At 41.4% G+C, this 23,761-nt stretch overlaps 1 protein-coding gene across 1 annotated transcript; it reads left to right on the forward strand.

Annotated features, from left to right (window-relative positions):
* Window positions 1-11,929: 11,929 nt before the first annotated feature.
* CUNH3orf84 (chromosome unknown C3orf84 homolog) lies at window positions 11,930-23,758 on the forward strand. The gene is made up of 4 exons (XM_027837139.1): window positions 11,930-11,956; window positions 15,007-15,120; window positions 20,974-21,027; window positions 21,616-23,758. Exons 1-4 carry the CDS (start codon window positions 11,930-11,932, stop codon window positions 22,108-22,110), a joined length of 690 nt encoding a protein of 229 aa, XP_027692940.1. The 3' UTR covers window positions 22,111-23,758.
* Window positions 23,759-23,761: the final 3 nt, after the last annotated feature.

The following is a 23,761-nucleotide window of genomic DNA, read 5'->3' on the forward strand; positions in this document are numbered from 1 at the left end:
TCCCAGCTTGTATCACCCACACAAGGGGTGGAAGAAACCCAGCCCTGGGCCCTTATGACGATCCCCATTTGACTGTCCAGACAACACGAGGGAAGGTGGTTAATGAAGAAACTGTAAGCCTCCGAGGACAGGAGCTCTCATTTTTTGACTTGGGACTTCCAGTCCCTGCAATTTGGATTGATCTGAAAGCAAGATGTTTGTGATTCACAGTCATCAGGAGCTGGAAGGATTCGTAGAGTGGAAGTAGGCCAACCCGTCGTTTTACTGGTGAAGAAGCTGAAGCCCAGGGACACTGATAGTAATTGTCAGGGATTTGAACCCAAGTCCTTTGATGCCACTAGGGCCCTCTCCACTAGTAGTGCCAAGCTGCCTCCCTAATATAACTTCTCGGATAATATAAAAATGGAGCTGGAAAGCTGTGGCTGTTATTTCCTGACTGGTGAAAATATGTGCCCCATTCTTCTAAATATTATGAAGCCCTTCTGACCTAGGAATCGATTTACTAGGTTCCTATTACTACTTTCCTATTTACTACCTGCCTACCTTTCCACCCAACTACCCAGGTAGGTAGGAAGGGGGTGCTCCTGACCTAAGAATGACTCCCCTCTTACCACTCTACCCAAAAGAGTTGGGTTCCAGGCTTAGCCTCTCTCACTAACAGTATTGTAGACGATTTTTCCCCTCTCTTACTGCCATCTTTGTAGGGAATCTTTTCTGCCCTGGATCATAGAACTATCTGAGAAAACAATGCCTCTGCCTCCTGTTACCATCAGGTACTGATACTAGTACAAAGGTTCCTGCCCCAGGACCTCCCCTTCGCTTCTCCCTCACTTGATCTAGGGACTCCAAGCCTAATACTTCTCCAGAACTAGATTCGAAGGCTGTGTGGCACAATAGAAAGAGAATTAGCTTTGGAGTCAGGGTACCTGGGTTTGTAATACCACCTATGAGACTTTTACTGCCTATATGATCTTGATCAAGTCTCTCTCTTTTTTTAAAATTTTTTTTTTTAGGCAATTGGGGTTAAATGACTTGCCCAGGGTCACACAGCTAGTAAGTGTCAAATGTTTGATCTGAGGCCAAATTTGAACTTGGGTCCTCCTGACTTGAGGGCCGGTGCTCTATCCACTGCACCAACCTAGCTACCCCAAGTCTCTCTTTTTAAGAAAGTTTTATTTTATTTTCAATCCCAAATATTCTCTTCCCCATTCCTCCCCCCTCATTGAGAAGGCAGAAAAAAAAATACAAAACCCATTACAAATATGAAGTCATTCAAAACAAATTTCCACATCAAAATATGCTTCAATTTGCATTCTGAGTCTCTTAGTTCTCTCTCTAGAGGTGGATAGCATTTTTTAATGTGAGTCCTTTGGAATTGTGATGGATCATTGTGTTGATCAGTTACTAAGTCTTTGACAGCTGATTATCTTTACAATATTGCTGTTACTGTGTAAATTGTTCTCCTGGTTCTGCTTACTTGGCTTTGCATCAGTTTATAGGTCTTACTGGGTTTTCTGAAACCATTCCTTTTATCATTTCTTACAGTACAATAATATTCTATCACAATCATATGCCATAATTTGTTTAGCCATTTTCCAATTGATAGGCATCTCCTTAGTTTCTAATTCTTTGCCTCCATGAAAAGAGATGCTATAAATATCTTGTACAAATGGATCCTTTTCATTTTTCTTTGTTCTATTTGGGGTATGGACCCAGTAATTGTATGTCACTGGGTCAAAGGGTATGCACAATTTTATAGCTTTTGGGGCATAGTTTCAAACTACTTTCCAGAATGGCCAGACCAGTTAGTTCACAATTCCACCAATAGTGCATTAATGTACCTATTTTCCCACTGCCCCTCAAACATTTGTCATTTTCCTTTTTTGTCAGTTTTGCCAATCTGACGGGTAAAAGGTACCTCCTACTTTGTTTTGATTTACATATTAGTTATTTAGAACATTTTTTCATGTGGCTATTGATAGCTGAGATTTCTTTGTCTGAAAACTGTCTGTTCATATCCTTTGACCATTTGTCAATTGGGGAATGGCTCTTCTTATAAATTTAGATCAATTCTCTATCTATGTCTTAGAAATGAGGCCTTTTGCCTCGTGATGGAAATGCTATACACATCCAAAGAAAGAACTATGGAATTTGAATGCAGATAGATGTCATGGGATTCGTTTGGGAATGGTGCTCTGTCACGTTAGGGTTCCTCCCTGTGGGGAGTTGAGGGTCACAGTCTGTTGTGTGAAAGCAAGGAAGTCTTAACTGACCTCTCCTCTGTGGACATGCAGCAACCATGGCTGGTTCGGCTCTCCTCTGAATGGCTAAGCGTTCCCGTGCACACGACCCTGACCTGAGGCTTTCATGAGGAGTGGGATAGCTAGGACTGGCTGTAGGGCTCTGATCACGCGATCCCAAGGTGCCTTGAGGGCTATAAAGATCACACCCAGCTAACAATAAACAGGAGCTTCTGCCATCTTGCTGTCTCCCGCCTCATCCATGCATCTCCGGGTTACTGAGCATTGAGCTGGTCTCATGCTCACCACTGCAGCGGCCGCGACAGATAGAAGCATACTATTTGCTATTTTTTTCTCTTCTGTTGAGTTTTGTTTCCTCTTTCTGGTGGTTCCGTCTATTGGTTCTAATTCTTACTTACAACATCACCAATGTGAAAATATATTTAATAGGAATGTATATGTATAGCCTATATCAGATTGTGTGTCTTGGGGACAGTGGTGGGGAGGAAGGGGGAGAAAAATTTTAAACTCAAAAGCATATGGGAGTGATTGTTGATAAATCAAAATAAATTAATAAAAAAATTTTTAAAAATTAAAAAAAAAGAAATAAGGCCTTTATCAGATAAACATGGTGCAAAGATTTTTACCTCCAGTTTCCTACTTCTCTACTAATTTTAGTTCCACGTGCAAAAACTTTTTAATTTTATGCCATCAAAATTTTCCTTTTTACTTCCTGGGAACCTCTTTGTTTCTTGTTTGGTCATGAACTCTTTCCCTATCCATAGATTTGACTGATGATTTCTTCCATGCTCTCTAATTGTTTGTTGTGTCACCCTTTATATCTAAATCATAGTACTGAATTGTTTTAATATGTTACAATATAACCTGAAGTCTTGAACCCAGTTCAGTTCAACTATTTTCTGCTCTTGACTTTCATTCCCTTGTCCTCTCTGCAACTCATGCTTTGCCAAACCTCAACTTTGAGATCTCTTTAAGCTCTAAATCTATGATCCTATCACGTGCCTTCTCTTGAACTTGAGTGTTGCTGAATGTTACTAGAGAAAACCATAGTACTGTGAATGGATCTACTATACATTTATGTTATGTAATCTCAGCAGAACTCTACTGGGCATGGTAAGTCTTTTATTCTTTCCTGATTGACTCTACATTAATCACCAAAGAGAATGTTCCAGATTTTTTCTTCTTTCCTCAAACCCCAACACCATCACCTCTTTATCCCTCTCAACTGAGAACCTGGCTTCCAAACTTCTCTTTGGAAATTGAGGCCATTTACTATGCATTCCCTTTTTTCTTCTAGTCCACATCTGAAAGTCCTTTTATATCATCCCCCCATATCGTTTCCTTCTGCTTAGTTATCAGAGAAAGGGGTAGCCTTTTTTTTTTGCCAAAACCAGACCCTCTTTTTGCACCCTGAGCCCAACCTTCTCTATTTCCTTTAACAAATTGCCCTTTGATCATTCCCTCTCTCATCTTTAATCTCTACTTATCTACTGGATTCTTCTTAGCTGTCTACAAATATGCCTCAATCCCTTCCGTCCTTTACAAAAAAATCTTAACAACTCTGCCATCCCCTTTAACTATCCTGTCTCAATTTTCCATTTCACAGCCAAATTCCTAGAAAAAAAATTTCTCTACCCAATGTCTTTATTCTTCACCTCCTACTTCTTACCTCCTTGCAATTTAGCTTCAGACCCCCACCATTCAAGTGAAATAACTCTTTCCAAAGTGACCATGGTTATTAGCTGTGAAATCTGTTGGCCTTTTCTTAATCCTCTCTGCAGCTTTTACCATTCATTGCCAATCACCTCTCCTCCTAGATATTCTCTTTTCCTTGGATTCCAAGAAGCTACTTTCTCCTGTTTCTCCTAGTTGTCCAAGCACAGTCCTCTGTGAGATCTTCATCTTCCAACCCCTTAGCAGGGGTGGTCCCTCAAGTTTCTATCCAAAACCTCTTCTCATCTTACAGTCTGGCAGAACCAACAGAATGAACTTTGTTGTATAACGTCTTTTTTTTGTTTGTTTGCTTCCATAATGTCTGGTCTCTATAGTTCTTTACACTTGTTAATAATGTACATAAGGATGTATTTGCTATTCAGAATTCTCATAACTGCAAGTGCCAGCTTGCCTCTATAGGCAAATAAATTTGTATCACCTGATAAAAATAATATATTCATGCATATTGGGAAAATGAGGCCTTTTTCTCCTTAACATTAGAATTTTAGGGAAGTTTTCCCCAGTACCCTATCTTGTCAGCATTCATGTATAGAATCCAAAGGGAAAGCTGTAAATCTTTAAAGCAGAGCTTTCTTTTCATCTTTGAAAAACAAGCCTCTGGGCTGTTGTACTCCTAATCCTTAGTCAAATTAGAAACAACAACAAAATGTTCAAGATACTTTGTTTTCCAGGCACCAATCCAATTTCACTATTTTGATGTATATCCTAAGCTGTTAGGAAGATGTCTTCCTGTTTTCAGAACTGTGACAATACTTCAGTTAAGCCTAAGTGAAGTAGTTTTTTGGTAGCTCTTCTAGGTCTTAACAGATAGATAACAGATTTTGAATCCCAAGCAGAGATAATGGGATGAGCCCCTCTGATCTGAGCTGATCTAATAAGGGTGGTTTCACCATCTCATTCAACCAATCACTACCAAATATCCCCAGGAGCTGGAAAACTGAAACCCAGGATTGTAGATTTTCTGGAAAGGGACCTCAGAGGCCATGTAATCCAAACCTCTCGTTTGTAGATGAGGAAACTGGGTCCTCAAGAATTTATGTGATTTGTCCAAAGTCCCATAGGTAGTAAGCACCTGAAGTGTTAAATGTGTGTCAGCCAGGATCCTTTCTGTATAAAAAGGGAAAACGTGAGCATCTGGGGAAAGGTTATGAGATGCTATTGGGCCACCCCAACCCAACTAGCTTATCTGAGACAGCAGACCCTTTCACTGCTCCCTGGTCATGCAGCTCTCCTAGAAACACTTGAAGTTACCACCAGCTCTTCTTTATTAACCACATCCTCTTCCAATTATATCTCTTCCCCACTGGCTCATATGAGACTGCAAGTCTATTTGGATAATTGGATAACTCAATTTAGGACACAGACCTGCAGTGCATCTCATTTTGTATTGTTCAAAGACCCTTATTGGCTACAAAGAATATATTTTACATCTTAAATTGGTAAGTTTTAAGTATTTGGCTTTTTTTCCCTTTGGGTATGACAGTATATCACAAATTACTCATTTAGAAGGCAATTATCATTGAAGGTAAAGAGAAAAATCTGATGAAGTCTTCTCTTCTCTTAATTTCTATGAGCCCCAAGAGTAACCCTGACTCATTTGGAAAAAGGAGCAGGGCCCTAAAACATGTCCTCTCTCAGTGATCTTGTCAGCTCATTAATTTAACTATCATCTGTCAACAAATGACTACCCAAATCTATAGCTAATCCTAGTCTCCTTCCTGAACTCCAGTTGCATATAACCAACTGCCCACTAGACATCTCCACTTAGATGTCCTACTGTCATCTCAGATTATTTCTCAGCACCTCTTACATCCATCCCCTTATCTCTGCTCATACAACTACTATCCTAGTTTACTCACCACTAATTAGGAGTGATAGAGAGATTTTAGTATGGCCATGCTGGTGGTGGGTGGCTGGGGTTAAACTCATCATATTCAAAACAAAACTCATCTTCTCCCCTAAACCCACCTCTTCTCCAAACATCCTGATTTCTGCTGAGAGAACTGCCATCCTTCCAGCCCCAAGTTAATAATTTTGAGTCATCTTCAACTCATTCTTCTCCCTCATCACTCCCTGTATTTAATCCATTGCCAAATCTTATCGATTCTGCCTTTTGAATGAATGAAGAAGCATTTATTAAACATTTATTATGAACAAAGCACTAAGGATACAAATAGAAAGACAAAGATAATCCCCACTCTCAATCTCACTCTAGACTACCACTCAAGACTTAGGGAGGAAAGCCACCAACTTTTGTGCTGCTCCAGATGAGACTTGTGTTGTCCAGAACATAGCAAAAATATCAGCAATTTTGTTGCCAGTTGACATTTATAATAAAGGGAGAAATGTTGGAGAGAGGATTTGATGGAGCCAGGAACTTTGAGCAGTTTTACTAGAAGCAAGGAAATGCAAAGACTTGACTTCATCTTAGATTGGGCCATTCTGATGGCCTTTGGTGACTACTTGCCCATTATGTATGATTGGTATGGGTCCCAGACTGGAAGCAGGGACCTCAGCTAAGCATTAGAATAGTTTTAACTCTCCATGGTCAGATGCACAGAAGTGATGCTCAATCTAAGCAATATGAATTCTTCCTGAAGTTGAGTTTTCCTGAGTTGTTTGACCAATCTCTTTTGAGTGGTCTTGGATCAAGTCTTAAAGTGTTCCAGAGTTTGACGTAATAAGCACATTATGGACACTTAATAAATGTTGAATTGAAAGGAGGCCATAGGTGTGAATAAAATACTTTTGAAAACCCTAACACATAACACAAATGTACAATATTATTGTACAGTATGATATATACAGTATTATTACTGTACCAGGTTCCCAGAATTGGTGGCTACAAAAGAAATGACATGTCCCCTGCCTTCAAGAGCCTCCCCATCTGAATTCATAGTTAATCCCTATCCTAAAGGCTGGTGCCACAGCTTTATTAGCATTCCTCTCCTCAACCCAAAAGTAATGTTTTTCACCCAGAAACAGAAGACAGAAGAAAGAACATTTCTGCCATATGCTCAAACAACCAGAAAACAGATGAGCTGATTATTTAAGCAAATAACAGTAGCCCAGCATCCATCCAAAAGCTTTGGCATCTCAGCTCAGCCAAAACATTCAGTTGTACATTATGAGAATCCTATACTGGATTTTCTACTTGCCTGTAAAATACTGTATTTGGGCAGCCTAACTGTACAGCAGATCTCTACTAAAGCACACATTCTTTACCTGGTTCTAGCTGTCCCATCCACAGGAAGAAACTCTGAATGAGTTTAGCATTGCATATTGCTGCTACATGGATTTTAAAAGTACACAGTCCATATAACCAAAGGAAAACAGACTTCCATTTTAACAAAAATAGAAGTCTTAATCATAGTCCTACCTGGAAATAAGCCAGATTTATTTTTAGTAAAAGCAAAAACAGAGATACAGTGCTGGGCTCTGTCTCTGGGAATCTTAACGACCTAATAGTTAAGACCTCCCTGTTTAATTTCTCATGCTTATGACCTTATCCCCTTTCCCCTCTGACTTTTTACCAGGAAAAAATTCCTTGTAAAAGCTAAGAAAACCCAGCATTTCCAGGAAACTACACAAGGGCAGTTAATCTACTGATGGGGAAGTTGTGAAATGTTTCTCCTGGCAAATTGTAGAGTAGGAATTATGGGTAAGATTCAGATAGGTCGAAAGGACAGGAAGAACAGTCCATTCATTCAACAAATGTTTAAAGTGCCTACTCTGTGCAAATCACTATATTTAATGCTTGGAAAAGAGATAAAATTTAGAGTGTGCTTAGGAATGTATTAAATCACCTATTTTGTGCAAATCCAGATAGGAACCAGCATAAGCAAAGTCAGGAGTGAGCATGGCCCATGGAAAATATATGGGGACCATTCCTGCTGTGGTTGATATGGAATATGAGCTCTTTGAGGGCAGGAACTGCTTCACTTTTTTGTCTTTGTAAATCTAGCACCCAGCACAATGCCTTACAGGTTGTTGTTGTCATTTCAGTCATGTCTGACTCTTTGTGATCCCATTTCCGGTTTTCTTGGCAAAGATACTGAAGTAATTTGCCATTTCCTTCTCCAGCTCATTTTATAGATGAGGAAGATGGCAGGCATTTAATAAATGTTGAATGAATTGAAGATGGGAAGCAGGGAGAGGTGAAATTGTAAGGAGTGTTTTACATGATGTTGTAACACTTGCTGACCAGGTTTATCTTTTCCTTAGCGTCCCATTGTATTTTTCCAATTCTAACCCTAACCAAACCAAAGTAGGGAAGTATCTATGACATTTGTACAACCTTAGGATGTTAAAATAAAAAAATAAAATAAAATAAACCTTAGGATATTAAAATAAAATAAAAAATGTTCTATAAGAACATTGTCCACTACAATAGGACATTTAAAACCAAGAGAGAGTAAGCTGATGAGAAGCATCATGGATGAACTTAAAATGTGATTTCCTGGAGGCCTGGTACAGAGCAAATGTCTGAGGCATCTGTAGTGAGCTTCAGCCCCCAGAGTTTGCCCAGCATCCATGAGAGAGCAACAGCTGCCTCTACAGGAGTCAAATGTGACTGCCACTCAAATGAAATGGCATATTTCAGCACTTCATGACTGATTTGGGGAGGGGAGCAAATGATGGTTCTCCTCTGCCAACAGCTCCAGGGAACATTTGTTCCCTTGGCAAAAAGTGAAGTTTGTGAACTGAATTGGGAGTTCAGACCTGCTGGAAGCAGCAGGCTGCCAGCTGCTTGGAAAGTTTATTTATATTGTATTCTTTAAATTCTGATTTCATGCAGAAAATGTATTTTAAACTATAATGCAAGTGTTTTTTTTTTTTCCTTTTGGGGAAGTTGAGAAGGAGCTAAGTACCTTAATGGGAAATGGAGCATGAGCTGTATTCAGAGATTTTCCCAGAGGGCAGGCAAAACAATTTGTGATAAATTTATGAATTATCTATATGAGAATACTATAAATCCTAGGCTAAATTGAATGGATCCTGGGTCAGGACACTAGGAAGAAGGATCCAGAAGGGTTTCTGGTAGTTATACCCATCTTTCTCTCTCTGTTCCTCTATGTAGGGGGGATGCTTCCAAATATAGGAAAATTTTCTGTTCTCCCTGCAGCAATAACATTAATTCTTTACACATGGAAAGGCTGCCTAACCCTTGTTAATCAGACCCCTTAACATCCTCTATACCAGGGCTCCTTAACCTTTTTTGTGTTATGGACCCTTTTGACTGTAGGGTGAAGCCTAATGAAACCTTTCTCAGAATAAACGTTTATTACCTGCATTCATAATAGAAGGAAATGTCCAATTTTGGTTAAAAATGTAAATATTTTTCCATCCAAGTTCATGGACCCCCCTGAAGTCTATCCATGGACCATGGACATTTAACACTTAAGAGAACTCCTAGTCTAGATTGGTTATCTGCTAGGACTTTGTATTTAGGTTATGATTTTTTCTTCAATAAACTTAGAGCAATTGATTTTTTTTTTTTAGAAATATAAGTTATTGTTTTCTTCTATTTGAGAGATGAATAAAACAAGATAACAGTGTTTTCCATACCAGGCAGATCTAATATTAATTAACAAGGAGCCATAGAGAGTAGAACAGAATTTCTTTTAGGTGCGCTGGATATTACTTTTTTTTTTTTTTTTGAGGCAATCAGGGTTAAGTGACTTGGCCCAGGGTCACACATTTAGTAAGTGTCTCAGGGTGGATTTGAACTGAGGTCCTGCTGCCTCCAGGACCAGTGTTCTATCCACTGCATCACCTAGCTGCCCCAGAATGTTACCTTTCTAGGGTTCTGTTATGCTCTCGGCCTTCATTTGAATTTCGTTAGCTTCATACCTGAACAGAATTTGGACCTGGGAATATTTGATTGTGTCCTCACTGGGAGATACTAAGAAAAGAGGCTTCTATTCATTACTGAAGAAGAAAAAAATATTTTGAGAGCCCAGGTACAAAGTTTTCTTTCCCTCCTGGTAAATCCTTACTTTTTGATGCTAACAGATCATTTGGGAGTAAGCAGGGGTGAGGAAGGGAGAAAGCATAGAATGATAATGCCTGCATAATTAAATTTCTATCATCATCCTAAGTATGTCACCTTTCACTCCTCACTCTTACCCCTCCCCCATATCCAATCTGTTGCTGAGTCCTGTCAATTCTGCCTTCACATCTCCTCTCATATATGCCCCCTTCTTTTCTCTGACACTGCCCACTATCTTGGTGCAGGCCTTTGTCACTGCATTGGTGACAAAGTCTCTTGGTCTACTGCAGCACCTTCTGGTTGGTTTCCCCACCTCAAGTCTTTTCCCCATTTTAGTCCATCAAAATATTATCAAAATGATCTTTGTAAAGCATCAGTGTGACCATGTCATCTCACATCCAGTGGCTCTTCATTACCTCCAGAATGAAATATAAACTCATCTGACTTTTAAAGCCCTTTACAACCTGGCCCCTTCCTACCTTTCCAGTTTTCTTATACTTTACTTCCCTCTGTGTATTCTATTATTTTTATTTATTTATTTTTTTTAGGCAATTGGGGTTAAGTGACTTGCCCAGGGTCACACAGCTAGTACGTGTCAAGTGTTTGGTCTGAGGCTGGATTTGAACTCAGGTCCTCCTGACTTCAGGGCCAGTGCTCTTTCCACTGCTGTGTATCTTATTATAATCCAGTGATATGATCTCCCTGCTGTTCCTCACACAAAAACACTCCAATCTTCAGAAAAACACTCCATCTCCAGACTCCATGAAATTTCATTGGCTGCCCCCCCCCCCATGCCTAGATTTCTCTACCTCCTTGTCTCTGCCTTCTGGATTTCCTAGCTTCCTGGATCCTACCTTCAATCTCAGCTAACATCCTCCTTCTTCAAGAAGCTTTTTCTAGTTGCCTTTAGTGCTAGTACCTTATTTCTGTGATGATCTTCAATTTATCCTGTATTTAGTTTGTTAGTACTTAGTTGTTTGCATGTTGTCTCTCCCATTGGATTGTAGGCTCCTTGAGGGCAAGGAACCATTGTTGCCTTGTGTTGCCAGTGTGGAAAACACTGTTATCTTGTTTTATTCATCTCTCAAATAGAAGAAAACAATAACTTGGGTGGCTAAGTGGATAGAGTGTCAGTCTGGGAATCAGGAAAACCTGAGTTCAAATCTGGCCTCAGACACTTACTAGCTGTGCAACCCTGGGCAAGGCACTTAACCCTGTTTGCCTCAGTTTCCTCATCTGCAAAATGAGCTAGAGAAGGAAATAGCAAATCACTCCATTATCTTTGCCAAGAAAACCCCACATGGAGTCATGAAGAGTTGGAAACGCTGAAAGGACTGAACAATGACAGCATAGTCCCACCACTTAGCATATAGTAGGTGCTAATAAATACTTGTTTACTTGACTCATCAAGGTATTTTGGTGATCCCTGACTTCTTGAGAGACTGGCTAATAACAGAAACTCACTGTTATGTTGTAGTTTTAATCTTTTAAGAACTACCATCCCTTTCAACATTTCTTCTGGCTCCCTTGGAACTGTTTCTAAAATTAGCATCCCTGCCTGTGTAAGAGCTAGGCTTAAAATGCAAATTTTTTTCCTACGTTCTTTAATATTTAAGTGAATGGAACTCAGACATTACTCTAAGTTAGATATTACCCTTAATTTCATTTCCTCTATACTGCATGGATTTATATATAAGATATCCTTCCCAGGACAGCTTCCTTCAAGAAAGTTACCTTGCCTAGAAGAGAAATGAAAACATGAAGGAAACAGGGCAAAGAAAGCCATTTTTCATTCCAGCAATCAGTATTGTGCAGTCACAACTCATTCGGTATCTAAGCAACAAGGAGCTGACCACAGAGCATTTGTCTTTCCAGTCTTAATAGTCTCAAGCAGAGGAGATAGCAGCTACTCCAGCTGTTCACCTTACTTCCTTGGGAGATGATGCAAAGTGCTTTAGTTGGATCTTGGGTAAGAGCCTCTCTACAACCAATTAGCTACATAATTTCCCTAGTCCTTAATTCTGTGACTGTTCTATTAATTGATTACCTGAAACTTGAGAGAGCCAAGAGAATTAAATATAAAGAGAACCTAAAGATTATAGGTCCTGGGCATAAAGCTTTAACTAGACATTCTAATGCCCCAAGCAAATCCCCAAAATGTACTCTGGGGTGAGCAGAATTATGGGAGGCCTCAAATCAGCTTTTCAAAATAAATTAAGGTAAGAGGACTTTTGTCAGAGAGAACTTGGACCTCAGGACAGAGTCTTGAGATCTTAGGACATGCTGTGGCTATTGTTAGGGAAGTCATCCAAGGATGAGGGTAATACACGGGGAGGAAGAACCAACAGATTCCTTCATATTTTAACTAATTATTCCTCCTAACTAGTTGCTAAGTTCAGTTTCCAATTTCAGAAGCATAGGTGTTTTCAGCACCTTCTAAATGTTAGCATCCTGCATCAAAGACCCTGTCACCCTAATAATTACAGGTTTGAATATAGGATTTAGAGTTTGGAGGGGACTTTAGAGTCATCTAGTCCTACCTTTATCCAAAAATGAGGAAACTAGAACCCAGAGAAAGGAAATAGTTTGCCCTAAGTTTCACAGGTTATATATCTTTGACTAGGTTGTAAGCTTGTAACTAGATTAAAAATGAACATCTGAAAAAATATTACATTAAATTTTAAAAAATGAACAACTGATAGTCTGCCAATTTTCCCCTGCCCACTCACAACTCAAATTTCTTCTAAATGGACCTGCCTCCCTTATTTGCTGAGTCAGGGGACTCTAGGTGTTGAGTATCACATATCCTGCCAGACATGATTGAGGGGATGGGTAGTTGTGTTAGACTGCTTTCTTTCTTTCTTTTTCTTTCTCTTTCTTTCTTTCTTTCTTTTTTATTCTTCTTTACAAAAGATGGTTCACTAGGTAGAGGGGTGCAGAGAGACATATACAGAAATGAAGGCAATGAAAAATAAAATACAGCTATAAATTTTTTTCAGCCTGCCCAATTCAGCCTTTGTAGATGTTGTCAATGAGGCTTCCTTCCTCTATTCTGGTCTAGTCAGCCTGACTCCAGTTCTCCTATATAGATACCAGCCCAGCTCACTCCTATTGGCTCCCTAACCTATTGGGTAAGAGAGTATTGTATCAGCTTGTATCCTTTTGGCACACCCCAAGTACCCAGAGATAAGCCATGGGGCCACCAGAAGAGCAACCAAGAAAAGAGGGACTTTTTTCATGAATCCTAATGGATAGGATGCATTAAGCCATGAGCTACTGTGGATGTCTGCTGACAATCCTGGAAAACTTTTCCTTGCCTGCTGCCTTTTGCTTTCCTTCCTGGGGTCTGGGGTCCAGGATTAGCTTTCTTCTTTCAGTCAAAGGACTATGTTAGAAACAATTCAGGATCATAAGAATTGTGTGGCTGGGTTAGACCCAATGGTCCATTCAGCTTAGGATTTTGACATAGTATGGCTGGATATGTTGGGTCTCTTTGACGTTAATCTTAATTAAAAGCTAAGGTAACATCTATGGTCCTGTCAGAAATTTATCAAAATCTTTTTTATTTGCATTTATGTTGTTTGCCTATACTGATCTTGTAAGTTTGCTAGTGTGTCATGTGATTTTTCTGTCCTAAACTTGAGGCAGCATGGTACAGGAGAAACAGTACCAGCTCTGCAGGAAGCCCTAGGTCCACAGTCTACCTCTAACACTGACTAGCTGAGGTGGGACCTTGAGCTAGTTCTCACTTTCCTCCTCTGCAAAAGGAAGAAATTGGACCAGCGGGTCTCTAAAGGCCATGTCAGCACTACGTCTATGTGATCCTAATGCTGTAGCAGCTGACATTTTTACAGAGCACTTTATGATTTATAAAGTACTTATTTCTTATTTCATTTGAGCCTCCTAAGATTCCAGCTCTGATAGTTGCCTGCTGTGTGGTACACACACTACAGAGGTCATTTAACCTCTGTAGGCCTCAGTTTTTCATCTATAAAATGAGGGGATTGTACTAAATTATCTCTAAGGTCCCTTTCAGCTTTATATCTATGATTCTACCAAAAACACAATGAGGCCTATACTACAGGCAATATTATCCCCATTTTGCAGATAAGGAAAAAAGTCCCAGAGAAATTAACTTTACTCAAGGTCACACAATTAGAAAGTGGCAAAACTGAAATTCAAACTCTGGTTTTCTGACACCAAAGTCGTGGCTCTCTCCACTCTACCACAGCTCTCTCCGATTCCATCCCCTCCAATCATCCACCCCCTCCATAAACACACACACTAGAGTATGTAACATTTCAATATTTGCCGTGTAAATAAAGCTGTGCTTCTCTTATCCAGACTACTAATGAATCTATGGATTATGATTATATCCCCTCTTAGTCTGTGCCTTTCACACTAGATTTGGGAGCTATTGGCTTTTGGGGAGGGGAGGAAGGATGATTGAGGAGATATGAGAAACAATCCATGTAGGAGCTTGGGAGCATGCCGTATGTATAGTCAGGCTCCATCTTGGATTCCCTCAGGATGAATATGGCTGCTTCAACAATAGTTAACCCCAGGGAAGGCTGAACTGCCTTCTACAGCCCCACAGCCCCACGACTGGTTCTCCATAATCTTCCCAATCAGGGATGGTTCCCTTACCCCATTCCCCACCGTCTTTTGGTTACAGAAGTGGTTCCCCTCCCTCCCCTTGGCTCCCTTTGTTTTGTAAAGGTGCATATGTTTTAAATTCTAATTACCCTAATTACATTAAAAGAGTATCTCTGAATGTTTCCCCCTAAGAGGTCACAAATGTTCCCCCGAGAGGTTTGAACTCCAGAGACCTGAGCTCCTTTCAGAGATCTGCTTCCTCTCCGATGTGCAGCTGTGAGCTCCTGCCTACCCAGGAGCCTCGGTGGGTTGAGATTTCCCCTAATGACAAAGCCCTGGGAAGCAACCTTGAACTGATACCCTTAGGGCCTATGTACCCAGGGAACGAGTCATATTCATTAGCTTTCCTACTACTTATTACAGTACAACTCTGGTTTCTATGGTCACTACAGAGGCCAATTCAAGTGTGAACTTGCTCAGGATTACCGCCTAGCAGCCAAGCCCCAGCCTCCAGCTGTGTTCCTACAAAGAATTAAGGTAAGAAAGGGGGGGGGGGGGTGAGGAGGGGCAGCTAGGTGGTGCAGTGGATAGAGCAGTGGTCCTGGAGTCAGGAGGACCTGAGTTCAAATCCAGTCTCAGATCAGACACTTGACACTTACTGGCTATGTGACCCTGGGCAGGTCACTTAACCCCACTGCCTAGCAAAAAAAACAGACCAAAACAAGAAAGAAGGGGAGGGCACCACTGGCTGTAGGCCCTTCGGAAGGCAGAACAGAGGAACCAGAACAGAATCATCCCTTTTGCCTGTCAATATTCTTTTTGTTCTTAATGCTGTACTCTCACAACAGGACCAGAAGTTCAGAGAAGAGAGTCACTTGGCCACAGGCAGACTTCTTGGCTCTCCCCCAGAATGAACTACCCCAGATCCTGAGGCAGCCTTTATGTTCTAAGGCAGAGATTAAAAATAAGCAAACAAAAATAAACTCTGAAAATGTCCGTGAGAATGGGAATTGTTCTGTGGTTAGAAGAATAATGAAAAAGAAGGGAAAAAGAGGATCACTGAAGCATTAAAACAAACACACACACACCAAAGAGAACAGCAGGAGAGTTGGAGGGAGGGACAAACAGGAGAGTTTGGAAACAAATATTAGATGCTTTTTTTTTTTTTAAAGCCAGCTGTCATAAAGATTGCATATACAATCTCTTTCTCTTATTTATACATGGAATGTTCATTTTAATTTGTGGGTCAAGTACAGAACAACACAGGTTTTTGTTTTATTTTGTTTTGTTTTGTTTTAAAAAGAACATTGTATTTGAAGTTAGGAGACCTGGGTCCCAATCTTTGCTCTGCTCTTCCTACCTGTGTGACTTTGAGGAAATGATTTCCTCTCTGCGGGCCTCAGCTCTGTCCTCTGTAATATGAAAAGGTTGTTGACCATATTATCTAAAGCTCTCTTCCAGTTCTAGGTCCTGTGAGCGGTTGTCTTGGTCTGGGGGAGAAGTTGAGCTTCATATAAGAATGTAAGCCCAGGTTACTGGGAGTCCAGGGAATGGGAAAAGCGTACAGAATCTGGTGTAATGAACCCTTGGCCTTGAATCCCAGCTCTGCTGCCACCTGTGAAGTTACTTCTCTCACCTAGGCCTCAGTTTTCTTGTAAAATGGAGAAGATAGACTAAGGTCCTTACCAGCTCTAAAGTCCAGTGGTACAAAGGCTGTCGATCCTTAGGAGACTAGGAAGTTAGCCTTGAATTCTGCTTTCCAAAGGAAGCCAGGTTATGGCACTGTTCAAATCAAATGGATCCCTGTGGATCCATTTGCATGATTTGTTTTCTCTTTTTCCTATATGGTGTGAAAGGCTCAGTTCCTCCATCTCCATCAGTCAATACTCACTGCTAGCTACATAACCAAATGCTCAACAAAAGGCTAATGATGGTGGTATTAATTTCCTCAAGTAGAGAGGCTTAGGGCAGATAGCTGAAGTATCCATGGAAGATGGGCTGCCCATGAGGAAGGAAAGTGAATCTCGGGAGGGCTGTGTCCTCAATTAGGCCCCTGATTGCACAGCCTGATTGAACCTCCCCCTTCCAGAAGGAGTCAGGTGGCATGGATGGCCCAATTCTTCAGCCACTGTATTCATTCACTGAACTGAACAGCTTATTCCTGGTAGGCAAAAGCACCAGGTACTATGTATTTACCAAAAAGCAGTTTTGGGTTTCATTTAGGTTGCCTGAGCAGTGGTAGAAGGAAAGCTGACACTTCTTTGGCTGTCTAAGAGCTCTAGCTTTCTTGTATCAGATCACATTCTTCACAAATCAGACCAGTTGAAGACCCATTTTGTTTTACTTCTCTGGCCTCTGATTCTACCAGATAAACTACAGATCATTGTCAGACTTTGCCCTAGATTAACCTAGATAATTAAGGTCCCACTGGGCAGTTCTCTCCCAGTCCTCCATTTTCCTCTGATACATAATGTATTGAGACAGTAACAGTACTAATAACTGACATTTATGTTTCACTTTAAGGTTTGCAAAGTACTTTACATAATGAGAGTGTCTCTGTACTAAAGCTTAAAACTGCACAAAGGCTTTTGGGACAACCCCATATTATTCACTCGTCACAACAACCCTTCAAGGTAAAGGCTACAGATGTTATTATTCCCATATTACAGATAAGAAAACTGAGGCTCAGACAGGAGAAGTCATATGTTCTGGGTCCCAGAGGTAGGTGGTTTTTTTGAAGCGAGATTTGAATACAAGTGTTAATTCTAAGTTCATTATACCATTCTGCATTCCCTAGTGCACATTCTTCCCAGTCTAGAACAGATGGCATAATCTCAGAAGACAGCCCTAGGAGATGTTTCCAGTTCCCAGTTTTCTCAACAGGCTTTGCAAGACTGGCCATCTCAGATACCAGTACCCCGTAACTCAGTTGTCCTCCATACTCAAGGCAAACAATTTCTGTTTGAAAACCAAAAGCAAGAAGAGTTTCAGCTCTTGGAATTATTAGCAAAGCTTTTAGTAAGAGCAAGTTTGTGACCATTTCCCAAAGAGTTGATGGTGAAGCTGAAGTAGTCTGGGAAGAACAACGGGAGTCAATTCCCTGGATACTTTTCCCTAGATGTGCCAGTCCAGAGCAGAACCTTACAACAGTATGAGGGAGGTCATACAGGCGCCCACATCCAAAGTTGCAGGAGGTAGCTACAACTCCTGACTTAATACACCCCTCAGGGCTGGGGAAAAGAAGCTATACTACAACTGAAACATAAACTTGAAACTATTGAAAAATCAAAAGGGCTAATATGGTGAGTCCTTAATTAATCTATGTAATAATAATAGCTAATATATGTATATGGTGAGTTAAAGTTGGCAAAGCAGCTTACATATGTTATTTAATTGGATCGTCAAAACAATCCTGTCAGGTAGGTACTATAGGTATTTTTATCCACATTTTACAGATGAGGAAACTGAGGCCTGGCAGGGTGGTGCCCACAATTACATAACTAGTCAGTGTGAGAGGCTTTCTTTGCTCCACATTCAGCACTTTTTCCATTGTACCATAATGTCCCTGAAGAGTGCTTGAGTATTGGGTTCTAATGACAACTTTAATATTCTGGTTAAATGAGGATTAGCAAAAAGCAAACCCTTTTTGTTTTAATTCTTGCTGTTGAAAACCTTTGTAAAATGTCTAAATTCATTTGCCTGATTTAGCAAGTAAAATCTGTTGAACACCATCACAGCATTTTTTTGGGGGGGTGGGAAACAAGGCAATGGAGTAAGTGACTTGCCCAGGGTCACACAGCTAAATAAGTGTCAAGTGTCTGAGGTCAAATTTGAACTCAGGTCCCCCTGACTTCAGGGCCAGTGTTCTATCCACTGCACCACCTAGCTGCCCTTGAAGCATTTTTTTTTTTGATGATTCAAATGATGCAGTTGCCCAAGGATCATCATTAATGGTGTACAATCCTATAAGTGTAAATGTATGAACTGTTGGGCACTGTGATAACTCTGCCTTCTCCACTGGCCATTACTTTTTCTTTTTTAAGTAAGACCGCATGAAGCTCTGTGATTTCATCAGTCAGTACTCCTTCTACCCATAGATCACAACACCTCAAAAACATCATCATTTGGGAGGCTACTTTCTGTGATAAGCCTTTCCAAACTTGGGTGGGCTCATACTCAGATGACAAATAACACAGTTCATTCTTAGGCCTATATTTGAAGTGTTTAGCATGGCATGGGATCTCCCAGAGCTTGTGCTCAGCTGACAGAGCCTTCAAGAATCTAGTCACCTTCCTACTACAATGAGGCTTTGGAGGAGGGCTTTAATCATACTTGATATATGTTTGCAATTAAAGGAAGGTAGGAATAGAAGACTGTCTCTGCCTGGGCTGTGCAGGGTGGCTCAACAAGCATTTATTAAGTACTTACTGTTAGTCACTATGGGAATACAAAGACAAAAATGAAAGTGTCTGCCCTCAAGAGCTTACATTCTATTGGCAACACATACATAAATAAGTGTATACAAAATTAATACAAGGTAAATTTGGGAGGGAAGGAACTAGCAATTTGAGAGAAAAGAGAAGGCCTCTTGTAGATGGTGGCACTTGCACTGAGCCATGAAGGAAACTTGGGAGTGCATGCCAGGAACGAGAGACAGCCAATGCAAAGGCATGGAGGCGAGTGTCCTGTTAGAGAAGCCACAAGAAGGCCAATTTGGATAGGCCACCATAAAGTACATGGAGGAGTGAGATATATAGATACAGATATAGATATAGGTATAGATGTCTACATATATAAGTCTGGAAAGGTAAATGGAAGTCATGTTGTGAAGGGCTTTCAATGCCACACAAAGGAAGTTTGCATTTGATCGTAGAGGGTTCTAAGGAGCCTTGGTAGTTTCCTGATCCAGGGAGTGAAACAGACTATTCTATCACTTTGGCGACTGTGTGGAGGATGGATTAGGGAGGGGAAAGACTGAAAACAAGGAGATTAACTAGGGCTAGGCTCTTGCAATAGTCCAGGTGTGGTGATGAGGGCCTGATGTAGGATGGTGCTCAATGAGTGCAAAGGAGACATATGCAAAAGATGTTGTGAAGACAGAATCTACAAAACTTGGCAACTGGTTGGATATACAAAGTGAGAGAAAGTGGGTGATACCAAAGCTGCAAATTTAAATGAGTGAATGGGCTGTTCAGAAGAAAAGATAATGAGTTGTGCTTTACATATGTTAAGTTTGAGACATCTATGGGACATTCAGTTCAAAATATCCAATAGGCAGTTTTGGTGATGCAAGGCTGGAGCTCAGGAGAAAGACTAGGGCAGGATATATAGACCAGAGAGTTCCCTATGGAGAGATGATTGAACCTAGGTGAACTTATGAGGTCCCCAAGTGAACGTATAGCAAGAAGGGGGCCAAGAACCTTGGTCCATATCCACTGGACTTCAGGGAATAGTATATGGATGATGCAGGTCTTGATCAGCTTACCCAGACCCTAGAACTCTGCTCTAGATTTCCCAACTAATGAATATGATGTATGAATTTTTGAAAATCAGTAGATTCCTTGAACAGTATAAGATATAAGTGTGGAAGGACAACAGGGGAATGTACATCAGTAAGCACCCTAAGAACCATTTGCATTTTCACTGAACTTAACAGCCCATTCCTGGCAGGCAAATACACTCAAGATCAAATCCTTCTTCAATTGAGTATAGATTTAGAGCAAAGAAAGTTGGATGTTCCACACTTCTAACCAGTTGTATTATGAGATGTTTCTAACAAGCCTGATGAGCCCTTCTCTGTTCAAGTGATAATTTTGCTTAACACCTGGGAGAGAGCATGAGTGTTGTGTCAAACAAGCAGTATGACATAGTGAACAAGGCCCTGGGTTGGGAATTAGGAGACCTGGGTTCTAGTTGCCCTCTGACACACCATTCTTCCTGTCTCTGAGCTTTCATGGCAGTTGACAGAGGGTCCAGGGCTACAGAGTCTCGGGTCACATTAGAGGAGGAAGTTGACTTCTAGGTGTCATAAAGAAGGGAAACCTCTATATCTCATTAGAAATGCCTCTAAGTGTATGAGTTCCTTCTGAAAGTATTCCTGAAGATCCTTATCTTTATTCCTGGGGTAAGGATTCTCATTAACCACAATGTCAGAGGGTAGCATTTCCCAAATTTATCCCAATGTGAGTAATCTACGTGATTTTGGAGTCCATAGCAGTTCTTTCTCCCCTTATTATTCTTATTTGCCTTTTTCTCTAAAAGCCAACTGCAGAGAAAACACTCCATTTTCCTGAAAACTCTGGGAGAGTTAGGTGTGCTCATATCATGGTACCATAAAGTAGGGGAGACAAATATTCCTCCATCTCATCCCATTTTTTATTTTCTTTCAAGGAACCAGGACAACACTTATTCTCCAAACATGACAATCGTGGTGTCTTTGATCCGGTGAGTGTTGGAGGAGGGTGGGAAGGATAGCACCTTAGTTCCTTCCACAGTTCTGTCTGGCTCCTGATAGGGTCATAGAGGGACCATTAGGCGGGACTTTCCACTCTCTGTTCCTTTGTTCTAAATCAGTCTTTCAGCCAATTAGGGGCCCATGTTGGTAGTGGGATTTTAGAGGCACTGGAAAGGCTTTGGTGTCCTGCCAAAATATTTCTCTGCGTGAGACCTTAATAGGTTGACTTATTAAAAATGCAAGTACTTCAGGAAGTTACACTTTGAGTGTTATCAATCATTTATGCCTTAGAATAAATCTAAGAGCAAAGTCTGAAAGGTGGAGAAGAAAACAGGAAGGCATTAAGAGATGAGAAAAGGAGAAGCCATAGATGGGAATATGGCAGATATATGGTTTTGCTAGGGATGGGATGTGCTTGTGTGTCCCTTGGGGCCCAGGCCAAGTTTTGCATCAGTTGAGCAGGCTAGGCTGAACTGATATGATCAGCAGGAACAGTAGGGGCAGGGAAAGGTGAGGCCCCAGTGGGGTAACCCTGGGCCTGGGATCAATGAGTTGTGACCTTCTCTTCTGTTATATAGGGAATAGGGAAACGGAAAGCTTGGGAGAAGCTCAAGAAGAAATGCAATGTTTTCGACTGGCCTCCTGAAGCCCAGGGGCCCCTCGTTTCCAGTTATCAGAAAGACTACTACCAGAAGGAGTCAGGTGGTGGCATGGATGGACCAATTCTTCAGCCACTAGTACACTATCTTCAGGCTGGAGCCCCACAGTCCCTGGACTTTAACCAAATACCTAGCACTACCTACCAGCACAACTTCTGCCATAAACTTGTAAGCCAAATGCCAGATGAGAAGTTTAAAAAGGAAGTTTCTGAGACCAAGGAAAAACTGGGGATTTCCCAGATTTGTGAGTCCAAGGAAAAACTGGGAATTTCCCCTTGCCCTACCCTGAGTGCTCTCTCCCAAGCTCTGCCAGAGCTCCCTGTTGCAGTGAATCGTAAGAAAGCAGAGCCCTTCCTGCACTTCACTGTCTCTGACTGTTTACGTTGGCTCGACCCATTAAAGAAAATAGGTTAGTTCTCATCCTTTGCCAAAGCACCTAGAAACTCCAGCTTGTTTTTCCTCCTGTTCCAGCAGGATCCCTCAAAGGAACAAGGGATTTTTAGCATGGAGAAGAAAAGATTTACAGATTCGTCACATATTTTGAAGTCTGCTATGTGGCAACAGGATTAGACAGACTTTTGTTCTATCTGCTCCAGAGGGCAAAACTAGAACTAACGGGTGGCAGATTTCATCTTGATGGCAGGAAACCCTTGGAACAATTAGAGCTATCCCAGAGTAGACTGGGCTGCCTCAGGAGGTGTAGTGAGCTTCCCATCACTAGGAATCTTCAAGTAGAGGCTGAGGGCATGTTGCAGAAGGGAGTCCTGTTCAGCTATGGGTTGGCCCCAATGTCCTCTGAGGTCCCTTCCAAATCTAACAACCTCCAATTCTTTGAGAAGTGTGCCAGCAAGGGGACCAGAGCCCAGCCAAACCTGCCCCATTCTCAAGCTCCCATGCCTACCCTGGTGTTGAGAGTCGTGCTGTGGGCAGGAGTTGTGAGATACTCCTATTAGGAATGTCAAATCCACACTCGACCTATGGAAATAGGAGTTGGATCCCAAGGGAGAGATTAAGCTAACTGCTGTTACAGTGCCTTTTCCATGAACCATTCTCATGGCAGTGCTGCTGGTACAAGGGCATGACTCAGGCAGGAAGTGGTACAACCAGAAACCTGCCCTAACGTAGGAGTTTGGAACAAATAAAGGAGTGTGGAGTGGTACAGACAGCAATATCCAGTGGGGAGGGAGGGGGTATTGCCAGAACACAGGACACCCAGTAGCACCAGCTTGGGTATTTGGTAATTCTCATAACTGCCCCCAACTCCCATGTGACACAGCTGGAGGAAAAGCAGAACTTTCAAACTACATTCAGGAATGACTGAGATCAAGGGAAAAATAGGAAAGATATTTCTTGGGGAGGACCAGGTCCCCTTTATGGCTCAGACCTTCAACCTCTGCCCACTGGGAGAAGATGGAGCATGAAGGCCTGACCTAGGGAATCAAACACTAGCCTGTTAACATAAGTAGTTCATGAGCAGTCAGGCCAATGTAGGAAGAGCATTGTGTTTCCTAGACAGGGGACTATGCTCCATCTGGCACCCATAGTCTCCTTCTAAAATTCCCTTCTCTGAAAGAGGGACCAAGGTCCAAAGATGAGAGACCTCAAGATTGTCCAAAATCTGAAGGGCTGCTGTACCACTTTAAGCTTGCATTGCAAAGAGCTTTTCCATCCATTTTCTCATGGACCCTATGTGGTAGAAAGGGAAGTTTTTAATCCCCATTTGACAGATAAGGAAACTAAGCACCTAAAAAGTTGGTAGTGCCCAGGTCTCCTGCTTATACTCCAGAAAGCCTTTACAAATAAGGTGACATTATAATGAAAGAATATAACATCATAAGACCCGTGTGCCAGAGAATACCTTCCTTGGGACAGAACAGAGATGGCTGCAGCAGTTTGACAAGCCATCATATGAGCCTCTTGCCAACCCACTGTGTTACTAAGCAAGAGACCTGGTCACTAGTCCTCTAGCCTGGCTGAGGGGTCCCCAGCTGAGCACAAAGCATTAGGAAGATGTACCACGCTGTCCATACAGGCCCAAAGGCTTGAATCCTAAAGAAGCAGGAAA

This window comes from Vombatus ursinus, unplaced genomic scaffold (assembly GCF_900497805.2).
Source record: "Vombatus ursinus unplaced genomic scaffold, bare-nosed wombat genome assembly UNPS02014820.1, whole genome shotgun sequence".
In the NCBI taxonomy this organism is placed as follows: Eukaryota; Metazoa; Chordata; class Mammalia; order Diprotodontia; family Vombatidae; genus Vombatus; species Vombatus ursinus.